We start from the raw sequence: 19,295 nt of genomic DNA, 5'->3' as shown, positions 1-19,295 counted from the left end.
GCAATTCTCTGAGAGAGGCAGAAAATATAAGAAACCATTATAATAATTAGAACGTTCTATGTTATTTTGGGAAAGTCAGTCCTAGACCGACAGGAAACCTTGGTAGGTTGTAAGTGACATACAAGAGATTTAGAAAAAGCATACACTAATCTCTTGCCTATATTAATCTCTGCAGACAAAAACAAATAGTAAAGAATCATATACATATTTTCACTGCATACTTGATTTGATCGAGGTTCTGACTATTTTGTTTCTAGTATTATATAGGTCTATACTATTGTGCAGGATGAAATATTTTCCAGAATGTGTCACTCCAGTACACATTTGCCAGGCTAAACAGGCTTGCTTAGCTTCAGTCAAGGTAGAATACTTAGGCATGACTCCATCAGGAAAATAAAATGCTCTTCCATCATGTTCCGTAAAGAGATCAACAACTGTTGAAAATAAAAGCAACCATTAAATAAAACAATTTTTATAAAATATGAAAATAAATTAACATGCAACTGGTTAATATGCATGATTTAAGAAATGAAAGCATGCTCCTAAAGTTTGCATGGGTTACTGATACTCATTAGATTATCATACAGTTTTTTACAATGACCTAGAACCAGTCTGATGATGATGATAATGATGATATCTAATTATATCAGATTTTCAGCAATTCTATGGACCATCTCCCTCCATATTTTCCAATCTATACTGCTTCTTTGTTTTACGCTCTGACAGATATCGCTTTGATGGTGGCTAACTACTTTGGTTTCTGGAGGCCCTGTTTTCTTTTACCACAGATCATTCCAAGCACAACTGCCTTTTCCAGTGAGCGTGATTGGATTATGTTATGTTTGAGGCATGGGTTTAATGAACGGAGACCAGACTGTAAACCTTGAAATTCAGCTCTTTATTCTCAAGCATAACAGAGACAAAAAAAACCCGGCTAGCAGTCACTCTTTTATAGAGTAAGCTGCTACCCGGATAACCAATGGATAGCATTATAGCGTTTGAATCTTGGCGCGGCCCGCCAACAGCCAGTCAGATTGCTCGGAATGAACCAATCATAACTTGCCATTATATGGGCCAATAGGAAGTGCAGGATTACGATCCTGCTATGCAAATGAATCTTTATTAATTACACTTCTTTAGTTCACAACACCCCTCCCCCCTGGGTTCCGTTTGACGGCCGTGGTGACATAATCACGCAGGTATGCAGGTCATTTTACCTGCCTATTTGATTTTCGCTGTTCCACCGGTTTTTGTTTAAAGTTCGGTTCCGGTGGAACGCAAGGCTCGTCTTCGCACGGGATTGATTCTGCGGTGCTGTTTTCGACACTATCAGGGTCCCTTAAGTCCATTCCTGGATCGGGCGGGCATGTTTCCACTACGGTGTTCCTCTGCGGGGAGGATGCCCCCGATCCCGGACCTTCTTCAGGTGGCGCGAGTACTCGGTTTAGCGGCCGTCTGTCCTCGATTACGTCATCGTCTATACGGCCTTCGTCCCCCTCGGTATTCCCTCCCCCTTGAGTTTGGAAGTCCGGGGGGTCGCGGATATTGGGTTGTAAACGAGATCGAAGTTGATCTATGTGGTGTTTCCATATCTTGCCGTCTGTCGTCTTAAGGCGGTAAGATCTAGGGCCAGTGAGGTAGATTACGGTGGCTGGGACCCACAACGGTTCGCCGGAAAGGTTTTTGGCGTAGACCAAGTCGCCTACCTTGAATTGGCGATACGTTCCGCTGGATCCACAAGGTTTCTCTGGTGAATAAGACGGGTGTAATCGGTCGAGGTGGGAGCGAAGCTTCCGCCCCATTAAAAGTTCGGCTGGAGTCTTGTTGGTGACACTGTGGGGGGTAATGTGTTGTAGTAAGAGTATTTTGTTCAATCTAGCGTCGATGTCCCCCGGATCCATTTTTTGTAGTGTCTTTTTAACGATTGGACCATCCGTTCCGCCCTACCGTTTGCCGCAGGGTGAGCCGGCGAAGTTAAGGCATGGCGGATGCCCTGGTCCGCCAAGTATTTTTCGAAGGTGAGAGCAGTAAACTGGGGTCCGTTGTCAGAAACTAGAACGTCCGGGAAACCGTGTGTTGCAAATAATCTATCTAGTTTTTTAATAACGGAGTCAGTAGTCGTGCTTTTCATCTTGTGGATTTCGAGCCAGTTGGAGTAAGCATCCACGGTTAGGAGAAAAGTGTGTCCTTTAGTGGGTCCCGCGAAATCAATGTGGATGCGGGACCACGGGCCTCGAGGAGTTTCCCATTCAGTGGGAATTGCTCTCGGTGGGGCGTTGCTGACTTCTTGGCAGTTTCTACACGTGGTTACCCAGGCTTCAATTTGTTTATCGATGCCTGGCCACCACGCGTAGCTTCGAGCGAGAGCCTTCATGCGGACAATGCCCGGATGTCCTTCGTGCAGGGTTTGCAACACGAGTCGCTGTAGTCTCTCTGGCACGACGACTCTATCTCCCCATAGGATGCAGCCCTTCTGGGAAAATAGTTCCGTTTGCCGGTGCTTGAACAGTGCAAAAGTGGCGGGGGTTTCTTCGACTGGCCACCCGCGTTCGACCCAACTGAGAACTTTTGCGAGGATAGAGTCTCGTTTTGTGCCGGCAGCGATATCTCTTGCCGTTAGTGGCGGCGAGTTGAGGGTTTCAATTTGCAGCGTAGTGAGGGTTGGAGCTGGGTCGCTGACGGTTTCCGGAAGTGGGGAACGGCTCAAAGCGTCAGCGTGGGGAATGGCTTTCCCCGGGCGATGCTGCAGTACGTAGTTGTATGCTGCTAGGAATTCTGACCAGCGAGTCATTCTAGGCGATAATATATGCGGGGTTGGTTTATCACCTGCTAAAATGCCAAGTAAAGGCTTGTGGTCTGTAATTAGAGTAAAGGGCCACCCGTAAACATATTCGTGAAATCGCTTCACGGCCGATACAATAGCAAGAGCCTCTTTGTCAAGTTGGCTATAGTTCCGTTCAGCCTTCGATAATGTCCGCGAAAAGTACGCAATGGGAGCTTCATGCCTGTTTGGTAACACGTGACTCAAAATGGCTCCAACCCCAAATGGTGATGCGTCGCACGTAATATTTAATGGCAAAGTCTCGTTGTACTGCATTAAAACAGCATCGGATGTTAACAAGTCTTTCACTTTTTGAAAAGAGCATTCTTCTCGCTGTCCCCAGACCCAGGTGGCTCTCTTGTCGAGAAGTCTATGTAGGGGCTCAGCTACGGTCGCCTTCTGGGACAAGAAGATGTTGTAAAAGTTAATAAGTCCCAGGAAAGCCTGGAGATCAGTCTTATTTTTAGGTCTTGGGGCGTTCTTGATTGCCCTGAGTTTGTTTTCGGTAGGGTGAATACCGTGTTTATCGAGGAGGTATCCGAGAAACTCTACCCTTTCAGTGCATAGTTGACATTTATTCTTTTTAACCTTGAGACCGGCGTCCTTAAATCTATGTAAAACCAATCTGAGACGCCTTTCAAGCTCTTCTCTATTTGGGGCAGCAATTAAAACGTCATCGAAGTACGGTACAACCCCTTTTATTCCCTGTAAAAGTCTCTCCATTAGACTCTGAAATATCCCGGGGGCTACACTCACTCCGAACTGGAGTCTGTTGCATTTAAAGGCACCTCGGTGTATAACGATAGTCTGTGCCTCTGCAGTTTCCGCATCAACGGGTAGTTGTTGATACGCTTGCACTAAGTCTAACTTTGCGAAGATCTTCCCACCGCCCAGGGAGTGGAGAAGATGTTGAACCACCGGCACCAGATAAGCGCTCTGTTGGAGTGCGTGGTTCAGGGTGGCGCGGTAGTCTCCACAAATTCTGATCGACCCATCCGGTTTGATGGGGGTTACGATTGGGGTTTCCCAACGGGCATGGTCAATAGGCTCCAACACCCCTTGGGCTATTAACTTATCAAGTTGCTCGTCAATCTTGGGTTTAAGGGCGAACGGCACCCAACGAGGCTTAAGGCGGATAGGGGCTACTTCTGGATTGAGGCTAAATGATATAGGGGTCCCCTTGTACTTGCCTAAGTTGTCCGAAAACACATCGTGGAATTCCTGGATGATGCTCTCTTCCCAATCGTCGTTTCTGGCCTGGTGAATGCCGGCCACCTCGATCCCGAGTGGGGCGAACCATTGTAGGCCTAGTAAACTGGGCCGGTCACCATCGACGACAGTTAATGGGAGTGACACGGCATGATTTTTAAAAGATACTTGGACTTGACTCACTCCGACGACTGGGATCGTGTTCCCTTGGTAATCTCTGAGGATGATTTTCTGTGTCCTGAGGTCTTGACGACGGATGGCAGGGATCAGCTGTTTGAGGGTCTTCCAGGAAACCATTGAGAGGGACGATCCAGAGTCGACTTCCATCAGGCAAGGTTGGTTCTCGATGGCCACTTCCACTCGGATCTTTTGTTTGTCTAATGACGAAGCGTGGCCGATAATAATAGTCTGGTGTGCCTCTTCTCGTCTTGCTGGAAGAGCAGATGTAGGCATGGTTGTTCCATTGGTTATTCAAACGATCCCGATTTGCAGGGAGGTTCCCTGTGGTTTGGCGGAGGTTGTTCTCCTTTCTGTTTGTGTTGGATTCCCTCTTACTTCTGCAGACCCGTGTGATGTGGCCTCTCTTCCCACAGGAACGGCAGATTGCGTCGAGGAATTTGCAACCGGATCGCGGGTGGTTTCCCCCACAACCCACACATGGGCGCTGAAATTTTAGAGTTTGTTGATCTCGTTCGGCCCGAAGTCTGTTAACCTCTTCTTCATCACTCTCGGACTGGGACTCGAGGTCCTCATGGTGCGCTGTTGCTGAGTGTCTTTCTAGTTGAGGCGAATTGACGGGCGAATTGACGGAGCGGTGCGTTGGTGCGGCGCATTCGAGTGGCCGACTTCTTGGTTGCCTCTGCTGCAGTAGCGTCTGCAATGGCATCTGCAAGATCGATGTCCCCTTTTGCCATGATCTTGCTCTGTACTGTGTGGTCATCTAATCCCAGAACTATGCGGTCTCGCATAGCTTCTTCTAGGTCTGAAAAACCACAGAGGCCTCCAGGTTTCTAAGGTCAGCGATGAAGTCTGCAATACTTTCACCCTTCCGCTGATCCCGTTGATAAAATTCGTGTCTCCGGACCAACGTTGGTACGGCGGGGGCATAGTGAGCCCATAGGATAGGTTCGAGGTTGTCCCAATCCATTGATTTCACCTCAGCCGGTTTCGAAGCGCTCGCCATCCTAAAAACGGCCGGTCCACAATGGGTCAAGAACACCGCCCGCTTCTTTCCTGGTGTAGCATCTTTCAAATTGTTGGTTTCTAGAAACATTTGAAACCGATCCATATACGACTCCCAGTCTTCCTTTTCCGGGCCAAAAGGAGCGGGTGGTATAGCGCCACCTGACATCCTGCCGATGTAGATGCGCTCTCAGCCACGTGCTTCGGTTGGTGCTCTATAGGGTTTAGTCAGTTCTTTTGTCTCCGCATCCCACCCTCGTCGCCAGTGTTATGTTTGAGGCATGGGTTTAATGAACGGAGACCAGACTGTAAACCTTGAACTTCAGCTCTTTATTCTCAAGTATAACAGAGACAAAAAAAACCCCGGCTAGCAGTCACTCTTTTATAGAGTAAGCTGCTACCCGGATAACCAATGGATAGCGTTATAGCGTTTGAATCTTGGCGCGGCCCGCCAACAGCCAGTCAGATTGCTCGGAATGAACCAATCATAACTTGCCATTATATGGGCCAATAGGAAGTGCAGGATTACGATCCTGCTATGCAAATGAATCTTTATTAATTACACTTCTTTAGTTCACAACAGATTACATGATCAAAATAAGCATGGCAGAATGTTTTGATCCAGCTGTATGCCTGATTTTATATCCTCCAGCAATTGCCTGTTTGTCACCTTTGCTGGACAAGGAAGGTACAGGAGCCTTCACCATCAGTTTAAGGAGTAGAGGAAGGGAAAGATCAGAAGTTCTACTTTTTTCTAAGATTCTAAGTTCCTTGTGAGAAGAATGTGGTTTGTATTAAAAGATAAACGGAACTAGAACATTAACAGCCTTTTTAATACTTTTGATTCTGTTAGAATTCTGAGTCCTATTTCCACATAAAGGTTTTTTTAAATTCAGTAACAAAATTCAAGGTAGGCAAAAATCCAGCTATATCAGTGGTGACAGAAGGAGAAACCTCCAGGATGCTTTACATCTCCAACTGACTTCCATACACCTTTTTGATTCATAAGAACTCATCAGTACTGTAGAAGAGGTAAGGAACAACTCCTCTGAAAGCACAATTCAAATCAGAAAAGTGACCCTGTAGAGGAGGACCTGGTCACAGGAATTCCCTGTCATTCAGTCAGAACAGAAGAAGCTTCTTGGGTGGGAAGCGAAATGTTTCCAAGGAAAAAAACCAAGGAAGTCCATTTGCCTTTTGAAAAACACCTTTTGGACAACTATGACCTAGGTGATTGAAAATCTCCATAGATTTTCTACATCAGCTGGCCTAAAAATGCTCTCAGGGAGCTTCAAGACAACTCTGGGTAGTCATTCTACCCTAGCATCCCAGCTCATAGCAATAAAACTTTAAAATGCACATTTTTCATTATCAAAGAAAAGTAAAAAGTGTGTGTGTGTAAAAATTTGTGTTAAGGATAAAAAGGAAACTATTACAGAGAAAGAAATAGATGAGCAAATATAGTGAGCAATGTTTAGAGAACGATAGGAATGAAACTGGCAGCATACTGCTACTCAGCAGAGACAACATTTCAACCATTATTTATATTCATCTTCTTAAAGTAAGTGGAAGAGGAAAGCACTCTGAGGATATTCTTATCTACATGGGAAAATATACTCCTATTGTATCTGTATAGGCAATAAAGAAGGTTTTATTCCAGCAAGATTTTTCCTAATTTGGTCTCAAGGACAAGTTTTAATTGCAGCTTTTAAATGATTTTTATGTTTCTGTTTTATTATATGCAGTTGTCAGCTCTGATTCCTATATTTTGATGAAAAATAGTTTGACTGAAATAAGTAAAATAATAAATGACAAAATATTCTATACCTATTTACTAAAGAATAACTGAAACACATTAGCATTCAATTTAGAGTAAATATTCTATACCTATTTACTAAAGAATAACTGAAACACATTAGCATTCAATTTAGAGTAAGCACGCATATGATTCAGCTATGTATACTGAATGGTGTACTGTTCATTGATAATTTTCACCAGATAAGTGACCTATACTTTGAGTCCCTATCAAAAGCCATACATACAAGACATAATTCTATACCACTTTAATTATCATGAAGAACAATAATTTGCAATCATTATGAAGCTGTCAATATGCTTTTTGAAAAAACAAATTATGATAAATTATTTCATTCACCTTCTTCTCTTTTGCAGATCCATTTTCTGGGACGGGAACAATCTGCCACAGAAAGATAATCTTTGAAAGCAACTCCACAGTCATAATTAGAGGGTATGTGTCTTCTATTTCGCCTAATCACCCTGTCAATAATTATAAAGAAAAAGTATTGTCAAATGTTATTCTTAAGCCCTATCACAGTTTAATAATATAAAATAAATTTGGTAATGATCTTCAAATAGTGATCTAAGATTAATGAAAGGTCAGTCTGGCTTAATGAATAGGGGCATCCCACATAGAAAACTCAAAAGTTCTGAAGCTATATCAAAAAAGACAGCCATTCTGAAATCGTTGTTTCTAAAAGTTACTAGCCTAGTTCTATTTTTCACATATCGAGTGTAATTTACTACATGAACATTTTTTTATTGTAATACAATTCAATCTTCTTTTCTAAGTTGCCCAATCAGATTAATTTAATGTTAATAGAACAGCTGTTACAAACCCTGAAACAAATCAAGTTATTTAAACCAAAATTTGAAATTGATTTAATATTCTTGGTTGTTACACAGTTGATAACTAATTTCTCAGTTTGGCCAGATTGAGAAACTAGTTAAAAATATGGCGGTTTGATTTCTCATTTTTCAGGAAAAAGGGAAAGGACTTGTTCATTATTAAAATGCAGTATCAAAGCAAGGATATTTTGGCTGTCCAAATTGACAAACCAATTAAATTTCTGAAAATAAGTACAAGTTTTACTTATTATACCACTTTATTTTAATCATTTTAGATTTTAGTAAAATAAAAAGCAATTCACAATGATTACATTGTATGCAGCTGTTAAAAGAGATGAGCAGAACAAGTTGAAAGATCACTAAGTTTTTAATCTCTCTCTCTCTCTCTCTCTCTCTCTCTCTCTCTATCTATCTATCTATCTATCTATCATCTATCTATGGCAGCTTAAGCTCATACACTGACTGAATAACAACTAAACTGATTATTTCAGAAACAGTCTCACCAGGCATTTTGAAAAACTGAAGATGAAGTATCAACCCAAAGATACTGAGAGGATCGCTTGTAGAAGATGAAACCAACCCAGCTGTCATCTCCTTTGTATTGTACCCACATCTGAAAACAAAACAGTCATCTGAACTATGTATTAATATGAGCCTGGAAAGAAAGTTTGGTCAAAATAACAACTGACATCTGTTCAAATTCATTCCATTTGTCCTTTGAAAATTAATATTTAACTAGAGGGAAATTTCTAAAGTCTATTTTTGAGCAAACATTAAGATTTATATCCAACATAACATCCTACACTCTAAAATAGAAGTTTCAGTTCAAGAACTTCTAATATACTTATTCTTCAATTATATATTCCTCATATAGGATGCCCAAGGCTTTGCTTATACGCACATTCCTTTAAAGTGAGCGTCTAACAATATGTACACGTTATATTCTAACACCAATGTTAGCTGCAGTGACGTTTAACACCCAGCAGCTACTTTGAAACTTACTCTCAGTCATGTCAGAATTACTGTATATAATCCACAATTAACAATTATGATTGGAGAGGCTTTTTCACCAACTTAATATGTTTTGCCAGCTGAACCAATTTCTAGGGTAGAACATCAAATCAATTAGGAAAATCTGGCAATGCACTTTTAAAAATACGTATTTTCAAACATTTCAGTTGGAAAACTATGAGAAAATTATTACTATTAATAATAAAAGAATGGTGAAACAATATTGAGATTTTGTTACATTAAGAAAATTAAATATTCTGAGCTTCTGGGAGAAAAGTAGTACATAAATCTAACTTTATATACATTCTATGTAAATAAAATGAAAGAGACATTCAAAAGGCTCTTCTTCCTTTTTTTGCTCAAGACTGAATTTTGTGCACCAATTGTGTTTATTTTAGCTGATTTGCACATTTTACGTGCCAGATCAATTAGAATTAGTGGTATCAATCGATGCTTGACAGTAACCTTTGTGAATTGATGGACCTACATGGTAATCATAAGACTATTATACCGATTGATTATGTACATGGCAAGCAAAGACTTTTTGGAGATTTTAATACCAGTGGAGGAGGGGGCTGGAACAAGACTGGAACAAAACATAGAAATTAAATATGCAAATTGACTTTTATATGCAGATTATTTCATTTTATTTATCATAACTGATGTATTGGAGATTATTGATTTCTGAAGCATGTAAAGTATCAGAAATTAAATAAAGTGGAAGTTGTATTTGAAACAAATGATTCAAATTCTGTGTCAGCAGAGCACATCTTTGCTATCGTACAAAGAAAAAAAGGGGGGGGGGCTGAAAATGATGTGGCTGCTTCATCAAACCAGTCTTAACTTTTTTCAATGTTTTATAGAAGTTTGGAAAAAGAGCTGGCATCTGATTGATTTAATTATTCAGTTTTTGCCCCAGCTTACCCTGAACTGATCCTGGGTAAAAAAAATAAAAAGTATAGAAATAATAATAATAATAATAATAATAATAATAATAATAATAATAATAATAATAATAATAATAATAATAATAAAAATATTAGAAGCAGAAAAAGCTGGGTTTTATGTTAAGCCCAATGTATTTCTTCCCAATCATTTCTGTAACAGGCACATGCAGTTAGTCTTTATATCCTTGTCCCCAAAATCCTCATAAAATGAAATTTAACTCACAATATGAAAATAGTAAAACAAATAATACCTTTTCACGGCTGTTTGTAATTTTAACTAAGTCTGTTTTCTTAAATCCTTGGCAAGCAATCCTTGCATTTTCCCATGTATCTTTTTTAATGTTTTCCACAAAATAACATGCTTTGGAAAAATAATACCACTGGGGTAGTTTTGGACATATGCCTGTGAAAACTTTAAAAAAAAAGCAGTTGTAATAATGCAATCCTTCACATGGTTACATGTGGGAAAAGAGGTCAAACAAAAATATACTTCAAGATTGGAGCACAATTTCTGGATTGTCTTGAACTCATATCTCCTATAGAATGAACAAGTGGCCACTGTGGCTAACAGGATCTTTTTACAGATGACATAAAGGAAAGTATGGAAAAGATAGATGATAAAATGGAGAATATCCAACAAATAATAACTAAAAGTGAACAAGAAAGTAGAAGTTAGAACAGAGGAAAAAGTCAAAGATATGGATTACCGGCTTACACAGGCAGACAAGAATGTGGAGAGAACTGTAATTACTTTGGATATGGATAAAGCTGAATATTTCCTGAGATTTCAGAACATTGAGGAAGGAAAAGGGGAAGACCTCGCTGAGAAAATAGCAGAGTTGCTGGCGGATGTCCTGGAGGTGAACAAACAAGAGATGCTTGCTGGAATGGATGAATTATTCAGAATATATACAAGATTTGTGACAAGGAATAAGCTCCCCAGAGAGTTACATGTGAAGTTTTCTAAGAAGGCAATCAGAGCGGAAATACTCCAGAGAGCATACTCAAGAGATGAGAGAGAACAATACTCTCAAGAGATGAGCCATTGAAATATATAGGGAGAGAAATAGTAGTCCTGAAACAGATCCCCAGAAGAGTAAGAGACATAAAGAAACAATATCGATTTTTGACAAGATAATTAATTAAACATGAAGTAAATTTCAGATGGCTGATACCCAAGGGAATATTGTTGACGTGGATGGAAAAGAGACACAGAATGGACTCTATATATAAAGCTGAGCAATTTTATGACTAGTATTTTGGGTCATATGAGGAAAAAAGAAGAAGAGAGGAAATAGATGATAAAGGACAAGAGGAAGCAGCAGGAGGGTGAAACACACAACAACAGAAAGGTGAAATAGAGCAGGAAGAAAGAGCAGAATGAGAATGTGAAAGGATAAACATTACATGTAACTATGTTTGTAACATATAATTAGATTAAACTTTGTGTTATATATTAATGTAATAAGTGTGAATGATTATTCTACATAATTTGAGAGATGTCAGATTGAGTGAACACTGTCTTGCTCACGTTGTGATAAGCGGAATGTTTGGTTTTATTGTATTTGTATAAATTTGTTTAATAAAGTATTTTTCTTTAAAAAAAAGAGAGAGAATGTGCAAGGATAAAAGAACAGAGAGAAATAAGAACAACCACAAGAGCAAGACCTATCTATAAATAAAACGATGGAAGAAGAAATAAAATTGCTGTCAATTATTATAAATCGATTGAACTCTCCTATGAAAAGGAAAACAATCTTTAATAAATTAGGAAAATTAAAATTAGACTTAATTTGTCTTGAAGAGGTCCACATTAAAAAATAATATAACATATTATTGGAATATCCTAAAATTGGGAAAATATATTTTTCATTAGCACAGCAAAAGGGGTGTGTCCTTATATATTAAAGAAACAATAAATGCTAGACAAATTTTGCAGATGAACAGGGGAGGATTTTGATGGTGGAGGTTACAATGAATTATAAAACAGATACTTTTGACAGCAATATATGCACCAAATAATAAACAAGAAGAAGTCTATGGAAAAACTCTACCAGAAAATTATAGAATTGGAATATGAAAATATTTGTGTGGTAGGAGATTTTAATGCAATTGTAGATGCAATATTTGATTATTAAATTAGTAAAATCTAGAAAAACATTTCCAAAGACCTTGCTCAAAATGGCAGAAGAAATAGGTATTCAAGACGTATGGAGAGAAGTACACCATAAGAAAACTCAATATTCATTTTACTCAAATAGACAGAAGTCTTGGTCAAGAAGAAATATGATATGGATGTCACTGGAGTTAAAAGCAAGCGTGCAAGAAATGGAAATAGAATCAAATGTCTGGGCAGACCACAACCCAGTAAAAGTTAAGTGGAAATGACAAAAGAGAAAATTGAGATGGATGCTGAATCAATCAATATTAAAGGACAAGGAATTTATACAAACAATGGAAAAAGAATTGGACTTCTTTTTTAGAGAGAATAGGAAAGAAGAGACTTTACTGCAAAATATATGGGATTCTGCTGAGGCATATATCCGGGGACTAGCTATAGCTTATATGGGAAAGAAAAATAAGAAGAAACAAAACCAAAAGATATTAGAAGAAAAACACAAAAGACTAGAACTAAAGTTACAAAAAGAACCACAAAAAAGAATTGAAAAAAATCAAATGGAATTAATAAAACATAAATTGAATTTATTAAATACAGAAGAACTGGCACAAAAAAATAGAAATGCTAAACAGAATTTCTTTGAAAATGCAAATACACCAGGAAGATGATTTGCATATAAACTGAAAAAGGAGAAAGAAAAGAAATTGGTAGATGAGAAAGCAATTCTCTATTACCAAAATGATGATAAAAAAATAATTCAAGATTATTATGAAAAGCTGTATGATCATGAGAAAATTCCAGAAGATAAAATAAAACAATATTTGGAAAAAGCTGAATTACCTAAAGCCCCTGATATAGTGAAAGCCATGTTAAATGAATAAATAACAATGATGGAATTAACAGAAGCAATCAAGAGGCAAATGAATAACAAAACACCAGGACCAGATGGGTTACTGTCTGTATTTACAAAATATTTTAGGTCTATCAATGTTGGAAGTCTATAACGAAGTACAATTAGAAGCAAAGGTACCAGATTTGTGGATGAAAGCAAATATTACCCTTATACTGAAAGAAGAATCTTTTCACAGGTATATCTAATGCACAGTTTGCATTCTTTCCTGAAACAGAAGACCTTTCAAATGTTCACATATACTTTGGTCACCCTACAAACAGATTTACTGCAATGTGACCCAGGCTTGAAGACCCCTTGAAAGCTGTAAGGTTAGAATAGTGTGGGCAATGATAGTCATGCTTCATTATTTTTAAGAAACTCTACTGTTCTTTGAGTTGCACGTTTTTGCTTCTGGATGCCATTCAAGATGCTGGTTGCTACCTAATAAATCCCTCCATAGCAAAGAGGCCTAGTTATTTAAGAACGGCCTGTCTCTAGCTGTTTCTGTCTCTTTGGTAAGTTTTGGCAGAGTGGGCATACTTTGGATGTTATCAGTTAAACAGTGCTATCTAGTGTTACTCAAGAAGTGTGCTTTTCTCTTGTAATGCCTGCCCTCGGCAAAATAGATTTCCCCAGAGATCAAGATGGCTCGAACCCTGATGATGATCAGGCAGCTATTAAAGCCCCAGTCACTTTTTCAGGCTTTAGGAGAGATTTCAGGTCCTTTTGAATGGGGCTGGTGTTGATCTTTGGGTTGCACATAAATAAATACATACATACATAAAGGATACCTCTACCTGTATACACTGGATAAAAAAAATCAATTCCTGCTCCATTGCTAAAGTCAAACCCAACAGCATCTATCTTAGGGAGAGAGTCCATTGTACCGAACCAGACATAAATCTAAGAGTAGTTCACAAAGATGAATTTTCTCAGAAAGAATGTTATTTTAAATAATTATGAAAGTCTGATCCCATTGTAAAGAAACCTGAGAAATTAGACCATATTCTACTTCCTCTAGATCTTTGGTAAATTTTCCAGTAAAAGAAAATGCAAATTCACCATCCATAGAAATTCAATAGATATACAGTATATTTAAACTGTTGCATCTTCTATTCTTCCTATTATTCTAATAGAAATTTTCTCCTTGACACAGAAAACTGAAAACTGGCATTAATAATATTGAAATGATTTTCTCTTCTTGATTGCATAAATGTGCCTACTCTGAGTCACAAATGGTATTAACATACTGTATTAATCTCACATGTGATAATATAATTGAACATTAGTATTAATAAAAGCTTTGAGTTTAGTTATACTGAAGGCAACTTTTTTACTAATAAGCTATGTAAGTTTTATCAGTTTTCTAATAGACAATTGATCTGCATAGTAGGACATTTTTAAAACCATAGCACAGAAAAAGAGATGTAGCAGACATAGGAGTGTGTACGATTCAAGATGTATGGCTTTATAAATTTGATTAATTTGAACATACTGTACCTTCTAAAATGTAATAATTATATATTAGTTTAAATGTTACTGTGTGATCCTTACAATCCTAAAGCTCAGTTGATTCTATGTATTATAGGTAAGTAATGGCATGCAAATAAAAATAAATAAGAAAAACCATAAGAAAACAAAAACAAACTGAGTATTTTAAAAAGGAAAGAAAAATGGGAAAGAAAAAGTTATCAATGTTTAGAAGTAGTATATTTTACCTGGTTTAGTACATTTTGGATCTGGAGAGTCTAAACCACATTTTGTTAGAGTAGGAGCTATACATTTGCCAGTGATAGGATTGCAGGGAAGGTCATCTTTACACTTTGGGCATTTGGTTTCACAGCTTGTGCCATAAAATCCAGCACTACATACTAAAAGGAAAGTTTAAAATTAAACATCTTTTGAAAAACCTAGAAGATGAATATGTATTTTTACATGCTTCTTCTAAGAAGATTCCTTAGTACTGTTTGAGATTCCTAAGTACTTTACAAAATACAATAAAATCAGAACATAATCATGATTATGAAAGCACGTGGCCTTCATTATTCATAAGGGTTTTGTACCAATCTAATAATCATGGCTAATGAAATTGTGAATAATGAGATCTTGAAAAAAACATTATTTGAATGTGCAAAAGCTCATCTACCTTTTTTGTAATCTTACTATAAATAAAACACATAGAAAAACTTGTAAATCAGAACCAAAAATCAAAACCATAAATAAGTAAAATTCTTTCCTGTAGATAACCAAGTGTGGTTTCTATTTTCATTTCCTTATTAATTTATATTTATTGAAAATTATGTTATGCAAATCTCTTTAGATACTCATTTAATGCACATCTTTTTTAATCCTTCAACCCATAAATCACTATATCATTTTATTATTTTTTCAGTAAAAATCCATATAAGGCTTTCAGTCTTTCAGAAAGTTTTTGTTGTTTCTCTGTCAAAACAGGTCAGCTTATTAAATTCTGACATTTTCACAAGCTATTCTCCCATTGTAGGAATTTCACTTTACTTCCATCTTTGAAGTTATTGTTTACAAAATCAATCTGATATATCTTTTTCCTAATTCGTTATCCATAAGTCCCAATAAAAAAGGTCTTCACAGTATTTATCTTTAAAATCTTTTGCAGCATTGTATGATTTGTATCCAAAATTTCTTCACTTTTATCACAAGTCTACCATGCATTATAAAATGTCCATCATGTTTTTCACATTTTTCACATACTGATTTGAAATACTTCTCTACATTTTTGAAAATTTCTTTGTGTCCTATACCAATAATGCATCAATTTATAAATCATCTCTTTTCAGTTATAGCACAGTGTAAATTTGTAAATTTTTATCCACATCCTTTCTCATTTGTGGACTTCCGGTTTGGGTCTCTTCAGCGACAGACCGAAATCCGCGATCGTGCACGGTTTCGATCTGTGCTCGCCGCTGGAGTGCCCCGATCCTTTGGATTCGGGGCTGAAGCCACCCCGCAGAGGTGGTGAAGAGGGGGGAGATTACTAGCCGAGTGGAGGGGAGCCACATCTCTCCTCCTTGGCTGGTCTAAACTCCCTTCCCCAAAAGCGGTTGCAGCAGTGGTCAGAAATGGCCACCTCAAAGAAGAACCCGACTGGATAAGATTGTACAGGAGGAAGACAAAGAGGAAAGCAGGACAGATTGAGCTAAACAACAGAGAACATCTAAGCAAGGTACCCTGAATCTAAAAGTACCTAGAGGGATACTTCTGAAAGAAGATCTTTAAGCGACGAAGGAGAGAGAAAAGGAGGTTAAAAACCTTTTTTTAACCTTTATATTGACAATTACAAATGGTATGGAAAGAAATTCATATTAATCTATTTTGACACTAATAGGCAACCTTAAGCTGAAATCTAAGTGTCAAAAGGAGAATAAAGATTTTTTCTTGGTCATTTTAAAGCCCTAAAAAGGAGAAGAGTGGAGGCAAAAGGGTGGGACTTGGAATAATGGAAAAATGGAGTGTTACCTGGAAAAATAAAGAGGATTAACAGTGAAACTTTGAAAAGACTCCCGAGGATACATTGTAACTGAAATCTTATTAAAAGATACAGTAACCCACGGAAAGGAAAAGTAAAGGAAAGAAACAAGAAGGAACAGTCTGGGATCATTTGGTGATTTTAAAAAAAAGTTTTTGGCATTGTTTTCTTTCTTTTTCTGTTTTTACTTAAAGTCAATCTGGTGGTTGTTCAAAAGTGTTTAAAATGCCATCACTCGTGGAGGAATTGAAGATGAGTCTTAAAAAACAGAAAGAAGATGCAGAAAGGGGAGGAAGATCCTTTGGCTTCGTATTTGAATTTTTTGAAATTGAGATCCTGAACTATGAAAAGGGAAAGGAAAAGCTTCAAGAGCAAGAAGAAGGGCGGGACAAAGAAGAAGCCATTTTCAGTGACCAAATAATGCAAAGTGTGGTAATAAGGGGAAAAAGGGGGAAAGGAGTTAAAAGTTTGAGATCAAAGGGAACAGCCAAAAAGAAAAATAGTCTGAAAAAGAAGTATAACAGCAAGGAGAAGCAGAAAAGAAAACTACAGAAGGGAAAATTAGAGAGAGAAGGGTATAAAAAAAGGGATGAGAAAAAGGCGGGAAGATAGAAAGGGAAAGAACTTATGAGGGACAAAAACAGGAAATAAAAAAAAGGGGAAACATACTAGGATTAAAGGTATTTGCTCAGCTAGAAAACACAGAGACAATGGTTAAATTAAGTTAAAAGTGAGGATTCTGCAAAGGTACAAAAGATAGTGTTGTGACAGTAAAATACTGTAATGAGTTAGAAATGAAATAAGTAAATAATCTATGAGATAAAACTGTATTGTTATGTAATGGTATGTTTATTTATAATTAATGCAATAATAAAGAAGAGAGGGAAACATTGCAATTGTTTCTAAAGATTGATAAAATATTGAAAAGAAATGTGAAAGATTTATAAAGAAATTTATACCAGTTATTAGAATGAATTTGAATAATTATTTTGCTTATTAATATTAAATAATTTATAAGATAAAACTGTATGACTATCCAATGGTATGCTTATTAACAGTTAAGTAATAATGAAGAAGGGAGGGAAACATTTCAATTGTTCTCAAAGATTGATAGATATTGAAAAGAAACGTGAAAGATTCACAAGGTTCATACCAGTACTAGAATGATTTTGAATAACTATTTTGTTTACTAATGTGTGTGTGTGTGTGTGTGTGTGTGTGTGTGTGTGTGTGTGTGTGTGTGTATGTGTGTATTATATATATATATATATATATATATATATATATATATATATATATATATATATATATATATATATATATTTGGATCTTTGGTTATTCGGGTTTTCTCCCGCGTAAGATTGGAAGTATCTAGGCAACGTTTCGATGAAGTCTCATTCATCATCTTCAGGCTTCTGTCTTCAGCTCTGTGCTTCTCAGAGTGATGTGAGCTTGCAGCTGCTTCTTCCTTTTAACTGCTAGTGGGGTGTGACTTGATTGGGTGGGGGCTTGGCTGTGTTCTGATTGGGTGGGGGTGTGTTCTCATTGGTTGGGGGGTTGGCCATGTTCTGATTGGCTGGAGGTGTGTTCTGTTCAGGTGGGGCTTGGTTGTGCTCAGGTTGGTCTTAGTTACTGGGGGATTTGAGCTGGTGAGCTGTGATCTTGCTGTTTGGCTTCGAGTTCGTGGTCGTGCTGCATCTTCATGGTGGGGGTCAGTTCGCTTCATGTATGGCTCAGAGGGGTTTGAAGTGGGTAGTGATGCAGCTGCAGTGCGGCTTCTGGTCTGTGGTCGTGTCTCATCTTCTGTGTGGGTGTGAGTCTGCTTTTTACGTGGAAGTGTGGTGGTGGCATTTTGTGTGGCCCTCGTGGGTGTGGGTCTGGTGTCATTCATCATGTTAGGTACTCGTCTGTTCATGAGGGCGGGTTTCCAAATGGCTGGTAAGCGGGAGGTGTCATCTCTTTTATTCATGCTGTGTGGGCGTTTTTCTATCTCTATGGCTTCTCTGATTATTCTGTTGTTGAAGTGTTCGGCTTTGGCGATAGTTCTGGTATTTTTAAAGTCAATCTCATGTCCTGTGGCTTTGAGGTGTTGGACCAGGGAAGAGGACGGTTCTTCTTTTTTGATTGAGTTCTTATGTTCTTCAACGCGTGCACTTATTCTTCTGTTAGTTTGTCCAATGTATGTGGTGGGGCAGGCGGTGCAAGGGATTTCGTATACTCCTTGGTTTTCTAACTCGATTTTGTCTTTAGGGTTTCTTAGGATGGTGGATATTTTTCTGTTTGTGCAGAATGCTGTTTTAATGTTGTGTTTTTGGAGGATCTTGCTGATTTTGTCTGTAGTGCCTTTTATATATGGGAGGAGGGCTTTGCCGTTCTCTTGTTCTCTGTCTTGGATTTTGGTTGGGGTTTCTTTTTGGATTAGGTGGGTAATCTTCTTTCTTTGGAATCCATTGGCTGTGAGTACATTGGTGAGAGTGTTTAGTTCGGTTTTTAGGTGTTGTTCATCAGCTAAGCATTTTGTTCTGGAGATGAGTGTCTCAGCTACAGAATTGATCTGTGCTGGGTGGTGGTGTGAGAGTGCATGTAGATAGCGGTTTGTATGTGTTTTCTTCTGGTAGATGGTGTGTCCTAGGGAGCCATTGGGTTTTTTGTATACCAAGACATCTAGGAAGGGAAGTTGATTGTTAGCTTCTGTTTCCATGGTGAATTGTATTTTGGGGTGTAGGCTATTGAGGTGTGTGAGGAAGTTGTTCAGTTTTTCTTTCCCGTGTGGCCAGATTATGAAGGTGTCATCTACGTATCTGAGCCAGAGTTTGGGTTTGTGATCATATTTTTCTAGAGCTTGTGTTTCAAAGTGTTCCATGTAGAGGTTTGCGATGACAGGTGAGAGGGGTGATCCCATTGGGTGCTCCTTCTATTTGTTTGTATTTTTGTCCGTTGTAGGTGAAGTATGTATTGGATAG

At 38.0% G+C, this 19,295-nt stretch overlaps 1 protein-coding gene across 1 annotated transcript in view; it reads right to left on the bottom strand.

The window, feature by feature from the left end:
- The window catches only part of LOC113423713 (uncharacterized), a 152,861-nt gene that overhangs the window by 33,648 nt on the left and 99,918 nt on the right, over positions 1 to 19,295 (bottom strand). Inside the window, 5 exon segments of the mRNA XM_087954178.1 lie at positions 222 to 434; positions 7,368 to 7,489; positions 8,362 to 8,471; positions 10,068 to 10,228; positions 14,546 to 14,698. Of these exon segments, the coding sequence (XP_087810304.1) occupies positions 222 to 434; positions 7,368 to 7,489; positions 8,362 to 8,471; positions 10,068 to 10,228; positions 14,546 to 14,698 (759 nt within the window).

The sequence above is a fragment of the Notechis scutatus genome, chromosome 2 (genome assembly GCF_049901735.1).
Source record: "Notechis scutatus isolate UNSWTSFEM ecotype Mainland chromosome 2, rNotScu1.2, whole genome shotgun sequence".
NCBI lineage: Eukaryota > Metazoa > Chordata > Lepidosauria > Squamata > Elapidae > Notechis > Notechis scutatus.
The sequence above is the reverse complement of the archived record's forward strand: the minus strand, read 5'-3'. Positions and strand labels throughout refer to the sequence as shown.